We start from the raw sequence: 16,768 nt of genomic DNA on the forward strand, positions 1-16,768 counted from the left end.
TTCAGAGAGAGGCAGTAGCAGCCAGCATTCAAAGCCTGCTTTATCTATATAGTGAGAGTGAAGCCAGCCTGGGTATGAGTTCCTATCTCAAAACCAAACAGCAAGGGCTGGAGAGATCTCAAAAGTTAAGAGCTCTGACTTTTCAGCACCCCTGTTGAAAACAGATCCAGTCCCAAGGGATCCATGGGCACTACATGCATGCAATATACAAACATATAAAAAAAAAATCGATGAAATAAACATAAATATTAAGGACAAAGAGTTGACAGTTTATATCTTAGATCCTCTTGGTGTTGTATGGATTAATTGAATATCTTTTAGAATTTCTTTCTTTTTTCCTTCCCTTCCTTTCTTTTCGGTTTTTTTTTTTTTTTTTTTTTTTTCTTTTTCTCGAGACAGGGTTTCTCTGTGTGGCCCTGGCTGCCCTGGAACTCACTATGTAGACCAGGCTGGCCTGGAACTCAGAAATCCGCTTGCCTCTGCCCCCCAAGTGCTGGGATTAAAGGCTGCACCACCACAGTCGGTTCTTTTAGAATTTTTTGGAATTCATTGAATAAACTACTACTGAACTTTTACTTCTATTTAAGGTCCTTAAAACACCCCACTTTACTTTTATTTTCTGAAGTAGAACTCATGACTTGCACATTTTAGGCACACACACTACTGCTGAGCTATAGTCTGAGCCCCCCTCCCCAACCCTACCTTAGGGACTGAAGAGAGCTCTGTAGGCAAAGCAGACAAATGGAGACCTATGATTGATCCTTAGAACCAAAGGGAAAATGCATGCTTGTAATCCCAGTGTGCAGTAAGTAGAGACTGGCTAGGCAGCCTAGTGGCAATGGTGAGCTAGCTACAGGGCAGTAAGACAGCTTGTCTCAAAGGCAGGGAATGGTATTACAAATGTCATATGCAGCTGCATACATACAAACACACAGGCATAAAAGATTTATCTCTTGTTCACAACCCTAAGAAAACACCTGCTATTGCAATGTCCTCTGGTTTCTGAGGAGTCCCTCTCTGCTGCTTTCAAGATTAATTTTCTTTTTATTAAAAAAAACTAAAAAAGAAGCCTAGTTATGAGATGTTTGGAGATTTTCTACATTTAGAATTTGTTCAGTTTCTTGAATCTTTTATTTATTTAAGATCCTATTTATTTTATATATAGGATGAGTACACTGTAGCTGTCTTCAGACACACCAGAAGAGGACATCAGATCCCATTACAGATGGTTGTGAGTCACCATGTGGTTGCTGGGAATTGAACTCAGGACTTCTGGAAGAGCAGTCAGTGCTCTTAACTGTTGAGCCATCTCTCCAGCCCTATTTTTTATTTATTTTTTATTTATTTTATTTTTATTTTTATTTATTTATTTTTTTTGAGGCAGGGTTTCTCTGTGTAGTACTAGCTCTTCTGGAACTCACTATGTAAACCAGGAGGGACTTGAACTCACAGAGATCCAATTGCCTCTGCCTGCAAAGTGCTAGGATTAAAAGCATGTGACTACAACCACTGGACACTTCAATCCTTTTGCTACTGTCTTTTGCCAAATTTGGTATACTAGATGATGATATCTTATAAGAGCCACTGAATCATGCATCCTTTCTCCTCTAGAGACTCTGAAGGTAGTAGCAATGCTCAGGTTTTTCATTATTGTCCCTGTCCTTCTGAGAATCATTCTAATTTTTTTTTTTGCTATTATTCAAATAATTGAACTGAATACTTTCTACTCATTTGGCAAATTCACGAATCCCCAGTGATCCGCACTGAGCTGATCACCTCTCCGATTCACGGGTTCTATCCCATTTTAATTGTTTTAGGGATTTGGGTTTTGTTTCTTTAATCTTTTTTTTTTTTTTTATTTGGTTTTATCGAGACAGGGTCTCTGTATAGCCCTGGCTGTCCTGGAACTCACTCTGTAGACCAGGCTGTCCTCGAACTCAGAAATCCGCCTGCCTCTGCCTCCCAGAGTGCTGGGATTACAGGCATGCGCCACCACCGCCTGGCTGGATTGTTTCTTAATGAGAAAAGGTTTCAACTCTGTCAGCCAGGTTGTTCTTGAACTGTGTTTTAGCAGGATGAACTGGAGGCAAACTCCTGCCTCTGACTCCTGGGATATCAGGTATGTACAGCTAAGCTGACAGCTCTTACTTTTGATGTTTCTCTCTCTTTTACAATATCTACAATTAACATTTGGTCTTTTTAAAAAAAACATAACTTCAAGCTGGAGAGATGGCTCAGCGGTTGAGAGCACTGACTGCTCTTCCAGAGGTCCTGAGTTCAATTCCCAGCAATCACATGGTGCCTCACAACCATCTATAATGGGATGTGATGCCCGCTTCTGGCGTGTATGAAGATGGTACTCATATAAATAAATAAATCTTAAAACAAAAACAAAAAAACCTTCTATTTCTTTCTGGGAATTTCCTAAGTTTTCATTTCTTTTTTATTTAAAAGCATTTTAGGGGTCAGCAAGATGGCTTAAAATGAAATCACATGCTCCTATGTCTGACAACCTGAATATAATCCCCAGTAACCACATGCTGGAAGGAAAGAATGGAGTCCTTCTAAGTTGTCCTCTGATTTACCTCTCCAACCCCACCCAATCAATCAATGCATGCAGTAAAGTGGTTTTTAAAAATGATTTATGACTTTTAAAAAATTGTTACTTACTGCATATAGGGTAGGATGTAAATACATGAGCTCGTGCATACCACCGTGTGCCTATTGAAGTCACAGGACGGATGACCCACGGTGGCACCTGGCTCTCTCCTTCTACCATGAGGGTGCCAGGGACCGAACTCAGGTTGCCAGCAAGTATCTTTATCTACTAAGTGAGATATCTTACTCGGCCCTCATTTTTCTTTTCTTCAAGAAAATGTGTAGATGTTAAAGCAAATTTTTATCTATTTTTTAAATTTATTCTTTTTTTTACATTACAGACTTTATTCCCCTCCTGGTCCACCCTCTGACTGTTCTACATCCCATACCTCCTCCCCTATCTCCAAGATAATGCCCCCATCCCAAAGCAAATTTTTTGATGTCTGCTTTAAAATTCTAATATTGTACTGTAGCAGACAACCACCCGTTTTTTATTTTTTATTGAATATCTTCTTCATTTACATTGCCAATGGTAAAACCTTTCCCAATTTCCCCCCTCCCAACAATTGCCCTTTTATATTTAACTTGTAGATTAGGATTCAGAGCCCCAGCAGTATAACTTCTGTCCTCCTATGTCCTTCTGGCCTTACCGAGGCCCTCAGTCCATGCTAGTACTGCCTGAAAGAACTGAAAGCAGCCCCCTGGGTCACTGGTTATCACGTGGTAGGAGTGAGGTAATGGGAAGGAGAATGCAGGTCCTGGACTTTTCTCAGGCTGAGTGGGGAATGTGGGGGGAGGGGAAGATAGGTTTTCTATTTGGTTTTGACTTGCTGCTAGACAGAAATGGATAGAAAAAATAACCTACATAGGTTTCTCTCCCGCCTCTGTGTAGAGGCAGGGCGGAACTATCAAGAAAAGCAGTTTATAGATACCCACAATTCTATTACAGGTGATGGCAGGGGATGGGTGGCCCGACATCCCTGAAATCGCTGCTACTGTGGGTGAATGGTCAACGGCTGCTTCTGCTGAGTGTAGAGACGAGAATGATGGTGTCATAAAAGCTCCACGCCACAGGCAGACTGCTCAATGCCGCGAATGGGCAGAAATACAGAGTTTACAACTAGACTTTCTTAGGCTTTCCTTTTCCTTTTTTTGTTTTGTTTTTCAAGACAAGGTTTCTCTGTATAGCCCTGGCTGGCTTCAAACTCAGAAATCCACCTGCCTCTGCCTCCCAAGTGCTAGGATTAAAGGCATGTGCCACCACTGCCTGGCTTCCTATCCTTTAAAATAAAAAATCTTAACTTGACAGGTTTTCTAATGCAGAACATTTTCTCTGTGTGTGTGTGTATATTTATTTGAGCCATATGCAGTCTTAGTTTAAAACACAAATAATTTTAGTTTAACTGTGACAAAAACTTAACAACTTAATACTTCTGTTCTATAAAGCTAACTAAAGGCAGGTCTCAACAAATGAGACTTGCTGCCACTGGCTCTAGCTGACACTTTTCACTGGCACAGGGTTTTTGGTAAGCTGCACAGACACTTAATGACGTCATATTGTTTGCATGTGAAAGTAGCATCTCCATCTATTAACAAAAGCATGAACTGCTGCTGTCCGTCCAGACTTTTCACAGAGGACCTCCTCTTTGCCCCTGGGATAACCTTACTAGACACCACTGGAGGATATGAGCCAAATGTTGCCAGTGTTTCATTAGAGAATGTCTGAAAGAGTTCATTATATTAATCCCTTCCTAAGGCTGTTCTTCCAGTATTGGTACTACCTGCTTGGAAAACTACGCTCAGATTTCTAGCAATCCCCCATCCCAACCACCCCACCCTCAGAATACCCACCATACTGGTTTCCATTTTGCATGTTTTTTTTGTTTTCCCGTGTTACTGATTTTTGTGAGGCATGGTAGCTCCATATAGCCCTGACTGTACTAGAACTTGCTGTGTAGACCAGGGTGACCTTGACCTTCCTAAATGCAAGCACCAGCATGCCCACTATAGTCAGTTTATAACTACAGTGTTTTGATTTGTTGTCCTTTTGAAGTACTGGGGACTGAACCCAGGATCATGCTGGTCCTTTATCACTAGACACAACCTCTGCCCTTTTTGGTAGTTTGTTTTTGTTTTCTTTTTCTTTCTTTTTTTTTTTTTTTTAATATTTTTTAATTATTTATTTGTTATATGTAAGTACATTGTAGCTGTCTTCAGACACTCCAGTAGAGGGAGTGTCAGATCTTGTTACAGGTGGTTGTGAGCCACCATGTGGTTGCTGGGATTTGAACTCAAGACGTTTGGAAGAGCAGTTGATGCTCTTAAGCGCTGAGCCATCTCTCCAGCCCTTGTTTTCTTTTTCAATGGTCAGAAATAAATTTAGTTTATTTATGGGAAAGAAATAGCATTCCCGATTGTAGAAGTGAATTATCAGCTGGGAAACCACCAAGGCTCTGGTTCTCTTCAGATTAATTTACATAGCATTTAGAATCTCTCATATTAGTACATCGGAGGATTTTCTAGTGCATGTTCTGGTTATTAGACGAAACCTACATTTTTTACTTTTTTCCTATCTATCTATCTATCTATCTATCTATCAATCAATCAATCAATCAATCAATCAATCACTAAGCTGTCCAAGCTAAACTTAACATTATTCTGTAAACCACGCTACCCTAAAATTTGCCATCCCCCTGTCTGGGTCTTCATCATTAGGCTGGAAACTGTAGTTGTCTTACCTCTTCCAGTTCATCCTACCTATACCAGGAACAGAGGAGTCTTCCCCACATGGACCTTGGGCTGTGTTATTTCCAGGAAACAGTCAAGAAATTTCTCAGTACAGCGTTTGAAACTTAGTAAGACTGGATGTCCATTTCTAGGTATTTTATCCATTTTTTTCCTAGATGACAACCAAATAATTCCCAGATTGGGGTAAGGGAAAGCAGCATGTGTTCAGGAGCAGCAGAGAACCCTGAAGACACAGATTAGCCACAGGCTAGATATACACATTTGTGACTTGGATTCCATGAGATACTTCTTTATCCTGTATATAAATATTCATTAAAATGAATAAAGCCATCTAGGTTTCGAACTGGTTTCTCCGTCCCACGGTCTCTCTTATTCTTTTTTCTTTTTTTTCTCTTTGGTTTTTCAAGACAGGGTTTCTCTGTGTATCCTTGGCTGTTCTGAAACTAGACCAGGCTAGCCTCAAACTTGTCTCTTCTTCAAGTGCTGGGATCAAAGGCCTGTGTAACTGCTGCCTGGTTCCACTGTCTCTTTGCCAGGCTCTTACTCGATAGCCCAGGCTGATAGCAAACTCAGAGAAATTCTACTGCCTCAGCCTCTCAAGGGCTAGGATTAGAAGCATGCACCTCCACAACCAGCATTGGCTTCAAATCTTTGTTTACCTGAGTTCTTTATCTGGAAGTTTTTATCTCTGTCAGCAATTCTGTTTTTAAAATTCTGGCTTAAATGTCTCCCATAGAATAACATTTCATGACTCATGAACCCCTCAGCCATACCCCACCAAGCCCTTGACTAGGTGGTTAAGTTGCTTAAGGATATCGACAATTTCTAGTACCCAGCCAGTGACTGCCAAATGACATATAGTGTTAATTACTGTATGTCTTAGTGTTGGAAATCATAGATTGTGATTCAGATTTACAGGTGAATGAATTAGTAGGTTTGTCAGTCATTTAGTATGTTTTTCCTACCAGCACAAACCTTTTAGAATAAACCTGTTCTGAAACTAACAAAATCCTCACACATCATTAACCAGCCAGGCTTGGAAGAAAAAAAGACTACAGTTCTGTGTGACATACTGAAGTCAGGGAGAGTTTTGGCAATCGGCCAAGCCATGTATAGTATATACCATGAGCTGAGAGAGAGACTTAACCCCTAGTATCCCCCTAAAATGCCCCACACCCCAATAGAAATGAAAGGGAACGAGGAAAGGAAGGAGGTAAGAACAATTAAAAGAAAGTAAAAAATGTCTTTACTTATTACTGCCTAAAGGGTGCATAGCACAACCTCTCCACGACCATCATGGGTTTCTGGGGCTGGACAGAAAGATCAGAGGATCCTATTCATGAGGACTTTCTAAATCCTGCTACTTCTAGAGATTACAAAGATTCAGGGCACCTAGATTTTTACAATTTTGCATAAGAGACTACAAAGGAAACATAAGCTTTTTTGCCTAGTCCATTTAAAATAAAAACAAAAGAATCTACTAGTGTCCCTAGATGGCTGCTCACATAAAACTACTTGCCACACAATCCCAGAACTCATGGAAGGCCGGAAAGATTGGTTTCTGCACACAAACCATGGTACATGCCGACCAATTATAAATTTAAAATAACATTTCATTTAAATGTACTCAAGAGAATACTGAGAATGGATCCTAGGAAAAGTGACTACTTAAAAAACCAAAACCAACCAACCAAACAAACAAAAAAAAAAAAAGAAAACCACAAACCATAATAAAAGTTGTGTTTTAAATGCCAGTTAACAAACACTATTCACTGTGAATCATGGTCCTTTGTGGACCCAGAGAAAAAACAGCTTCTTTAGTCTACCAACAATTGGGGGGGGGAGGGGAGCGCAATGGGGAAGGAAAGAAAAGGCAATGAAGAGGGCACAGAAGGCATTCACAGGAAGAGAGGCGGTGAGAAACCATCTATAGGTCCAAAGTCTCTCTTCTCCCCAATTTCCTTTCTCCTTCTACTCCTCTTCCTCCTCCCAACCCCCACACAAATCCTCAAAACACATACAGGAAGAGAAAACTAGAAACACCACAGGGTCACACAGGAAGGACACAGGGAGAATATTAAACAGCCAGGTATAAAAGGCTTTCTTTCAATTTCAACAAAAGTAAATCCTTCTCAAAAGCAGAAGGGAAGACAGCTTCCATCCAAACTGCAACTCAGCAGTGGTTAGTACTGATAAGCCTACTGTGACTCTAAACAAAGTGATTCATTTTACAGGCGAGTGAATCAATCAGCAGCAGTGGGATGGTCAGAGCTCAAGAATCATTTGGTTCAAACCAATGGGATCAGAGGGGTGGAGGGGTGGGGGATGGGATAGGGAGGGTGGCATGAGGTTAAGCAGCCCTAGTTTTTAATGCCCACCACTTCTGCCCCCACCCCTCGCCAACCCAGCCAGCCAGCCAGCATCCACAGAGAAGCATTCAGCTTGACTCAGCCAGATTCACTTTGTTCTCCTGCCTCATTCCCAGAATGCTTCTACCAAGGGAATTAAGCCTTCCCAGAGGCAGCCCCAGCCTCCAGGAGTAGCAAGCTGCTGATGCTCCTGTCGTAATCTATCACTTTGGCTTCTTCCTCACTGTCTGCCAGTTCCCAGTGGAGGCAAAATTTAGAAACATACCATCACGTGGGGTCTCTTTGCACAGCAACGATGGAGTGCTACGGGTTGCACTGACCTCAATTTCTTTCTTCCCTGCCAGTGCCATAAGCTGTTTCTCACCTCCCTGGCAGATGAAGGGACATGAATCAACTCTTGTCCCACCAGCATCTTCCTGCCCCTTTTCCTTGCTGCTTCCTTCGGGAATCTGTTCCAGATTACTGTGGAGATACAGCCCGGCAATGCCCAGTTCCTTCTTCCCAGAGCTGTCGCTGTCATTGCTGAAGTGGATCAGTTCTTCTCTCTCCTTGGCTACTGATTCCTCGAAGGGTAGAGGAGTAGGTACCTGAGAGGCAGACAGGCTGGGCAGTTCCCCAGCACTCCACCTGCAGCTAACTGACTGGTCCTCAGCCACTGTCATGGAGCGCCTCACAGCAGGCACTCCCAGCTTCCTAGGCATAGGGCTTGGCACTGGGTTACTGGTGGGAGGCAGCAGGCCAGAAGGAAGCTCCTCTCGGGCAGGCAGTTCAGGGTACTTATCAGCAAGATTCACAGCTGGGGGCACTGAGAGATGGTAAGACTCAGACAGGGCTCTTCGGATTGCCTTCTTCTGCTGGGGGACTTGGTCATGCATAGGCCCCTCCTTGGTACAACTTAATTTCTCCAACTCCTTATCCTGGCCAGGGCTATGAAAGTCTGCATTCAAATTTTCCTGAGTGAATCCCACCACAGTGACTGGTGGGCTGGTGGTGGGCATATGCTCACTAGTTGGGTCTGGGTGGGTGATAGCCACCAGTAATGGGGACTTATTAAGCTGCCCAGAGTTATCATCCATCACCCCAATCACCGAGAAGCTGGAAACAAGGCCATTCCTCTCTTTTCCCGGAGTTGCAGCCATTGAGGTCTGAGGGCTCTGAGTCACTGAGTAAAAGTTGGGGTTCCCAGCACTGGTTTCTTGTTCCTCACTGTGCTGAGCGAGAGTGTCAGCAGCCCTGGGAGAGCTTAGCTCCGGCTGGGTCTTCATGTCTAGTCCACTCTCCGCTGCCGCCTTCCCCGGAACTGTAGTGGCTTTGTCTTGCCCTTCTGAGAGTCCCAGGTGGAACTCAGCTGCCTTCTGGTGTACTAAGTACCCCTCCGAGGGCTGGCAGGTTCCTGAAATCACATACCTGCTCTCAAGGTGACTGGAGGTTGCTTGATACGCCTTGTTAGGCTTTTCAATGTTAAGTTCTTTGTCTGGCTTCCCCTCAATAAAGCCGAGTTTATTCTGTTCCAGGAAGCTGGAATTCTTCCCAAGCCCGTCTTTCAGCTGCCCATCCATGCTGACACTCAGCCCGATTTCATTCAGTTTACCCTCTGTCCTCTGCCATTCAAATCCATCCATTTCTTTCGGGGAGTCCATTCCGCACTCTGGAGGCTTGCCTTTAGAGAGCTGGTCGCCCGCCCGCAGCAGTGAGAGGCAGTGAGCGCGGCTGGCTGCTTCTCTGGCAGCCACATCCCTTTCACTGCTCCCCACTCACTCTTGGAGCTCTCGCACCACCCACGCTCACACCGGGTCTTGCAGTGACATCACAGCAAGCTCCTGGGGTTCATGGTAAGCTCTCTAGTTCTCCCAGTCCCCCTTTCTCCTCAAGCAGTTGGGTGCTAAATGTATTTACCAGGTGTAAAAAGAGAAGAATGAACAAAAAAAGAGAAAGACCGCCACTGTGTGTTAATCTGTATACATAATTTCCTGCTAGCTAGGACTCTGTCAGTCATATAATTTAAAATACAGTATGGTGCCAATTCAGGCATGGAGGACAGTAATTATGTCAGCTTTCACTGATATAGATATATGTATACCCACACATTCTTTTATCTCATTCTATGCCTAACCTGCTGAATTCACCCACTCAAGAAAAACTGTTTTAAAATAAGCAAGGCTCACTTGCCAATTCTTGGCTGTAACTGCTGAAGAATAATGATTCCAGAAAATTGCTCGAATTTTCACTTAAAGACCTTCATGTTAAATGAAGACAGAGGCATCCCACTCCTCGGAGAGAGGGTGGGTCACAGCTGTCACAGCAGTGCACCCCATTCTCTCACTGGATATAATCCACACTCACCTGTAACAGCCTCTCCTCTCTTCTCCTCTCACTGGCCCACTCCCATCCTGGAGAGAGCTTTCTCCTCTCTCCCTCCCTCTCTATTTAAAGTAAGCATACTCAGCACAGACCATTTACAAGTCAAAGACCAACTTTCAGGAGTTAGTTCCCTTCAGCCTTGTGGGTTCCTGGGATCAAACTTAAGATATTAGGCTTTTCCACAATTGGCCGATCTTTTCCACACAACTGTCTCTGTTTTCTTATAAAATTCAAAACCTGAATTAGGTAGGATTTCTAAAACCCCATCAGTTCTACTGGTTGGTTTCTGTGCTCTTAAGAGTACATGGATTCCTGTGTCTGGTCACAAGGCAGTTTCTAATGTCATACAAGGTTTCAAGGGGTTTTGTACAGTCAGATGTACTGGCAGATGTTTCTAGTTTTCTGTGCCTGGGGTTGGTATTTAACCTGTTCAGAGCCTTGTAAATTTTATGCTCCATGGTTGGTTTCTCTGCATTCTCATTAGTTGCCAAGGCAACACTTTATTCCAGATTGACCAACTGTTCTGTTACCAGTTCCAGGAAACAGTCCTAATAAATTATCATTACAATGAAAGTCAGTAATTCTAATTAGCATGACTGACAGTACTCCTTACTAATATAAACTGAAGGTTAAGAAGTTATAATCTGTTTTCTTATTTGGATATATTAATAGTTACACAATCTATATTCAAAACCATATTTTACTGAATCTTATCATATTTTACTGGAACATATCTTAGTACATGTTCAACTCAAGAACATCATGACTCTCCCTGATTAACATTCAAAAGTTGGGAAGTGAACAGACAGAATAAAATGACTGAAGTTAGTAATCTGATTCATGTAAACTCAAAGCACTAAAATGAAGAACATGAAAACTCTATCAACAAGCATAAGGAAAAGGTAGAGATCCAACTAAAACCTAACAGAAACAAAACCCTGTCCACCTATTATTTCCAGATACCCTGTCTCTGGAGGCACCTAGAACTCCCTAGAGCCTTGAGCAGTTTATCCTCTCTTCCCCAATCTAAACTCAAAAGGTATCAGAGATTTCACTGGTTCTCCAATGACCTATCTGCAATGACATCATGACATCTGCCACCTCCTCAAATACTCCATGCAACTGCCTGCCACTATGCCAACACATGAGCTCTCTAATGCTTTGCTTGGGAACGTCTTTCAGACCCAGAACTCTTCTTGTTCTTCTATGGAGACTCAGACCCTTTTGCTACATCTCCGTAGCACGTGGCTCATATGTATGTCTATTATTTGCAAAGCAGCAGGCAATGTTCATTTGTGTGCAAACTTATACAAATGACACCACTGCTAAACAGTTTTTTGTTTTTTTGGTTTTTTGTTTTTGTTTTGGTTTTTTAGACAGGGTTTCTCTGTGTAGCCCTGGCTGTCCTGGAACTCACTCTGTAGACCAGGCTGGCCTCCAACGGCTGTCCTGGAACTCACTCTGTAGACCAGGCTGGCCTCAAACTCAGAAATCCGCCTGACTCTGCCTCCCAAGTGCTGGGATTAAAGGCATGCACTGCTGTGCTGCCGCCACCACTACCACACAGCTGCTGACAGTTTAGAGAGTAACATTTTGAATTTGCCCACAGATGAGCTGATCATCTTCCTTCTGAGGATATGTCACAGGGAAAAACAGGAAAGTCCCATTTACTTTCACATTTACAATCATGAAGTTTATAGGTTTGTCTTTACCATGTTTCTTGAATTGCCTAATGCTCTGTCAGCCAGAGACTAAAAGTCAGAGAGAGAATGGGCAGAAGTTCCTTCAGCAGGGCAGCTCACGGTGGAGGGCATGTGCCGTGTGGGAGGCCAGGCTGCTAGCTCCAACATGGCAGAAGAGAAATGCTAGTATTCTTTGTAAGGAGACTTATAAATACAAAACTTTATTTCAGTGTAGAGGCTATGTGATTAACCCCGCCTCTAGTCAATGCAGGATAACCCACATTTGTAAACATATTTAGATGGCCTATTTCAACCAAGATGATGGCAGTATCAGCCAAGTAAGATTATTTGAGGGTTAACTGAGAATTCAAAAGAGTTTACAACAGTGCTGAGCAAAACATTTTAATAAATGGTAGCTGTAAATTCCATTAATATGCTTGGGGGGGAAAAGGTCAAGCTGAGCAGAGAAACACAAAAGTCTGCCGTCCATGGGAGGTGGAGGAAGGAAGGTTAACCAACCTGGGCTGCGAGAAAGCACTGTTGAGGAAGTCAAACACCAGGCAGTGGACAGGTACTGCAAAGGGCAGGCAGCCTCAGAGGATTATGAAATGGGTGCTTCTCAAGTAGTGAAATAGTAGCAACTCCCTCTCCTAAGATTACAAATGCTTTTTTCTTTATATGCTGAGCATATTTTATTTATGTATAAGGGTTTTGAAACTGTTAAAATTTCTGGGTTTATAAATTACTTCAAGTTTCACACCAAGATATTTTCTTACCATAAACTGACATTCCCAGCTGCTGGCAAACAGTTGATGAGATCTAGCAAACTGAAATGAAAGAAATGAAGCCAGATAGGAAGGAGAACAGGCTTTGAACGGGCAAAGGGCCTGTCTACAGGGTCTCCAACTGTCCCATGCCCCTATGGATGATGTCACTAAGTGCTACCTGATTTCCAGTGAAATAGCTAACAAGAAGTACAATACTATAAGCCATATGAAATACCCTTCCAAACTTGTGCTTCCATTTACAAAAAAAGGGGGATGCCATAAGATGACTTTTTTTTTGACATGTTGAAATCAGGCTTCCCTCATGTACCTCCATACATTTTGCCTCATCCTTCTTGCCTAGAACAATATGCATCATATGTAAAGAAACCTGCTAAAGTTTTTCTCAACTTGAACGAGGCATGAAAATGCCAAGGAGAGAGAGAACAGGATACTGAAAAAATATTTTACTTCCTCATTTCCAAAGAGGCTAAGTTTAACTGAAGCTAATTCATTCTTAATTTAAAAAATATGTAAAACTATACACTAGATGCTAAGAAGAATACAGCAGTAAATCAAACAAAGTTAGTGTAGAAAATACCAGAAGAATCAAAGGACCAGAATTTAGTCCTAAACTAAGAGTAAGCGGTGCATGGCTGCACACTTCTTCATGTGCAGGATGCCAGAATGCAAGGGAAACAGATCTCTGTGAGTTTCAAGTAAGCCAGGGCTATACAGAGAAACTCAAAACAAGCAAGCAAAAACAATAAAAAATATATATACTAATTATTATACATCTTTTTATTGGGAAATAGCTACAGATTGTATTAAATTGTCCTAAAACAAAACAAAACACCAAAACAACAACAAAAAATACCCAACTGACGCCGTGCAGTGGTGGCGCACGCCTCTAATCCCGGCACTTAGGAGGCAAAAGCAGGTGGATTTCTGAGTTCAAGGCCAGCCTGGTCTACAAAGTGAGTTCCAGGACAGCCAGGACTATACAGAGAAATCCTGTCTCGGAAAAAAAGAAAACAAAACAAAACAAAAAAACCCAATTAACACTTCTAATTAAAAAGAGAGATGGCTCAGGGGTCAGGAGGTGGTTACTCTTCCAGAGGTCCTGAGTTCAATCCCAGCAACCACACGGAGGCTCACAACCATCTGTAATAGGATCCAATGTCCTCTTCTTGTGTGTCTAAGGACAGCTACAGTGTACTCATGCATAAAACAATTAAATCTTTAAAAGAGAGGTTCAGCCAGACAGTGGTGACACATGCCTTTATTCTCAGCACTCTGGGAGGCCGAGGCAGGCAGATTTCTGAGTTCGAGGCCAGCCTGGTCTACAGTGTGAATTCCAGGACAGCCAGGGCTATACAGAGAAACCCTGTCTCGAACAAACCAAATCCAAAAAAGACAGACAGAAACACGTCTTCTTCTTCTAAGGGTAACCAGATAGATAATAATCATTCTCCAATATATGGTAAGCATCAATTTTATTTATTGTGTTTGTGTGTTTGTGTGCGTGTGTATGCTACAGCATTTATGTGGTGGATAGGACAACCTGCAGGAAAAATCCATTCTCTCCTATATGTCCACTGCCATGGAGCAATGAGAATCAAATTCAGGCCATCTGTCTCAGTAGCAAGTACCTTTATCTATTGAGATAACCATAACACCCGACACTATAAAATTGAAATCCATGTGCAACACCATTTGACTACCAAATAAATGGAGACAAGACAGGTAAGGTTCAGTAATCCTCAATAACTGACTCAAAGTTAAGAGTAAATATAAAATTTATACTAAGTCAAACCCTCAGAGCATATATGGCACATTGGAAAATGCCTGTAATCCTAGTATTATAGAGACTCACTGAGAGTTTCAGACATCCCAGTGTTGGAAGCAGAAGTCCTTCTGTCTAAAGAAGGCCAGAGAAACCAGGATTGTTAAACATGCAAAGGACTGCCCTGTCAAAGGGAAGGATATATAACTTGTTTTTCCGTCCAGAAACCTGAGAATTGGAAGTGATTAACAGTCTGGTGATCTGCATTACCTTTTAGGCTAGGTTTTATCAAGTTTTTACAACCAGAACCAGAGGTGGCTAGTAATCTAACCCATATAGCCAGGGGCTTCCCCCAAGCCCCCACAACCATGACCCTTACAGTATCTATGTATCCAGAGTTTCCCCCAAACTCTCATAGTCAAGACCACACAATCTAATAGACCCAATGGCCTTCATGCTCTCTGTATGTCTAAACAGGCCAAATCCTTCCTTATGCTCTTAAGCTAAAATACAGGTAGCCCATCGCAAAAATCCATGTTCAGGGAAGAAATGGTATACACCTTGAGCTCAGTTTTTATGTAATTATGCTTCCTTGTGCATGAGGGATTATATTACACTAGGATAATTTATTTTTTTCAAATTGTACTGTGTTTAATTATGCTCACAAAAAAATTATCTGGAAAAGTTTGATCCAGTCTGACTACATCAAACTGAACCAAGTGTTTGCTCACCTCTTTGCAGTCCATTTCCCTGCTGACATCTGAAGAGACGTCCCACCCCATCCCAGGACTGCTGTAGTAAGACCTGCCTAAAGCATGATTATAACCGCGTATTTATATATGTAGTTATATAAAGATTGATAGGTTTTTTTTTTAAAGGGTTGTATCTGTTAGTATGTCATGTCTCCTAACAATAACAGGAAACATATTTCATTATTCTTAAGCATATCTTCTTTGGAAGGACATGTATAATACTGTTAAGAGTTGGTTCTATTTAAAAAGAATAAAATTTAAATTGTTTAATGAAAAGGAAAAGATACCATACCTCTATTCCTTTGTACCTTGTCAATGTTAAATGTATTAAAAAGGGGGAGCTAGAGTAATGACCACACTCTTAAATGTAAATAATAAAAAAAAAAAGATTTAAATTTTTTTCATGACTTTTTTTGGAGGATGGGGTGGGAGTGGGAAGGGTCTCATGTATTCCAGACTTGCCTTGAACTCCTGTCCTCCTACTTTTGGCTACCAAATGCTGGAATTATTGGTGTGAACTAGAAACCCACCTCAGTATAAAACCTTTTTGTTTTTCGAGACAGGATTTCTCTGTGTAGCCCTGGCTGTCCTGAAACTCACTCTATAGACCAGGCTGGCCTCAACTCAGAAATCTGCCTTCCTCTGTCTCTCAAGTGCTGGGATTACAGGTGTGCACCACCACTGCCCGGCGGTATAAAACCATTTAACTATTCAAAAGTATCTACTGATCTTAGAGGTAGCAGTTGTTAGAATTTAGAAATGCAGTGATTTTACTCAGTCCTCATTACACTCCTCTCATGGCGTGTCTCACATGCCCTCTGCAATATATATACACTGAGCTGGGGCTGACCTGGTAGGGTCCAGAGAGCCCAGCAGGTTCTGACTAAGAATAAACCCACTTTCTAGAATTCTTTGCAAACACTAAACATGTCTTTGGAAATCTTGACAAGGGTCTTACACAATTTACCTGTTACCTTTTAATCACTAACAAAACTAAAGAATATGGCAGAATTTTGGACTGCTTTCTATACGCTATTCTATTTAGTTTTCTGCCTTGTTAATGGTGGAGCTGAGAAGAAAAAAGCAGAACGATGAAAACAGCATATGCATCCTCCTTTCCTCACATCACAAGTATTCTACCCCAGGTGCTCATGCATGCGTAGCACCAGCTTTCCCTACAGGGACAAGTACACACCATGCAGAACAGGGTTTAAACAGTGTTTAAATTTCTTGAGTTAGTAGCTGGATCATGCAAACTTGTTAAGAACAAACTATTTGTTGGCTGCAAAAATCTTCAAATGCAAGGAAATATTTTCAAAGTTTGGTCTAGGGAAGGTATGATTAAATGTATACTGGGGGGAGGGAGGGAAAACACACATGATTAATCTCAATCTTTTTTTGTTTGGTTGGGTTTTTTTGTTTTGTTTGGTTTTGTTTTTTTCCGAGACAGGGCTGTAGCTGGCTGTCCTGGAACTCACTCTGTTTACCAGGCTGGCCTCGAACTCAGATCTGTCTGCCTCTGCCTCCCAAATGCTGAGATTAAAGATGTGTGCCACCACTGCCTGGCAATTTCTAAATCTTAAAAGAAATTCATCTTGAACTCAGTTCAACTATGTGACCTATTTAAGAACCAAAGGGCAAAATTAGGAGGAATGTTACCATTAGAAGCAAAGTTCATAAACTGTCTAATGAACACAGGCTATGCCCA

General features: G+C 41.9%; 2 protein-coding genes across 9 annotated transcripts in view; both read right to left on the reverse strand.

The window, feature by feature from the left end:
- The window catches only part of Map4 (microtubule associated protein 4), a 142,285-nt gene that overhangs the window by 22,207 nt on the left and 103,310 nt on the right, over positions 1 to 16,768 (reverse strand). The window lies entirely within an intron of this gene.
- LOC127688489 (uncharacterized) lies at positions 7,695 to 9,621 on the reverse strand. Its single transcript, XM_052187164.1, is given in 2 exon segments — positions 7,695 to 9,409; positions 9,412 to 9,621. Coding segments are annotated over 2 exon segments (1,530 nt in total). The 5' UTR covers positions 9,451 to 9,621; the 3' UTR covers positions 7,695 to 7,918.

This window comes from Apodemus sylvaticus, chromosome 7 (assembly GCF_947179515.1).
Source record: "Apodemus sylvaticus chromosome 7, mApoSyl1.1, whole genome shotgun sequence".
Lineage (NCBI taxonomy): Eukaryota > Metazoa > Chordata > Mammalia > Rodentia > Muridae > Apodemus > Apodemus sylvaticus.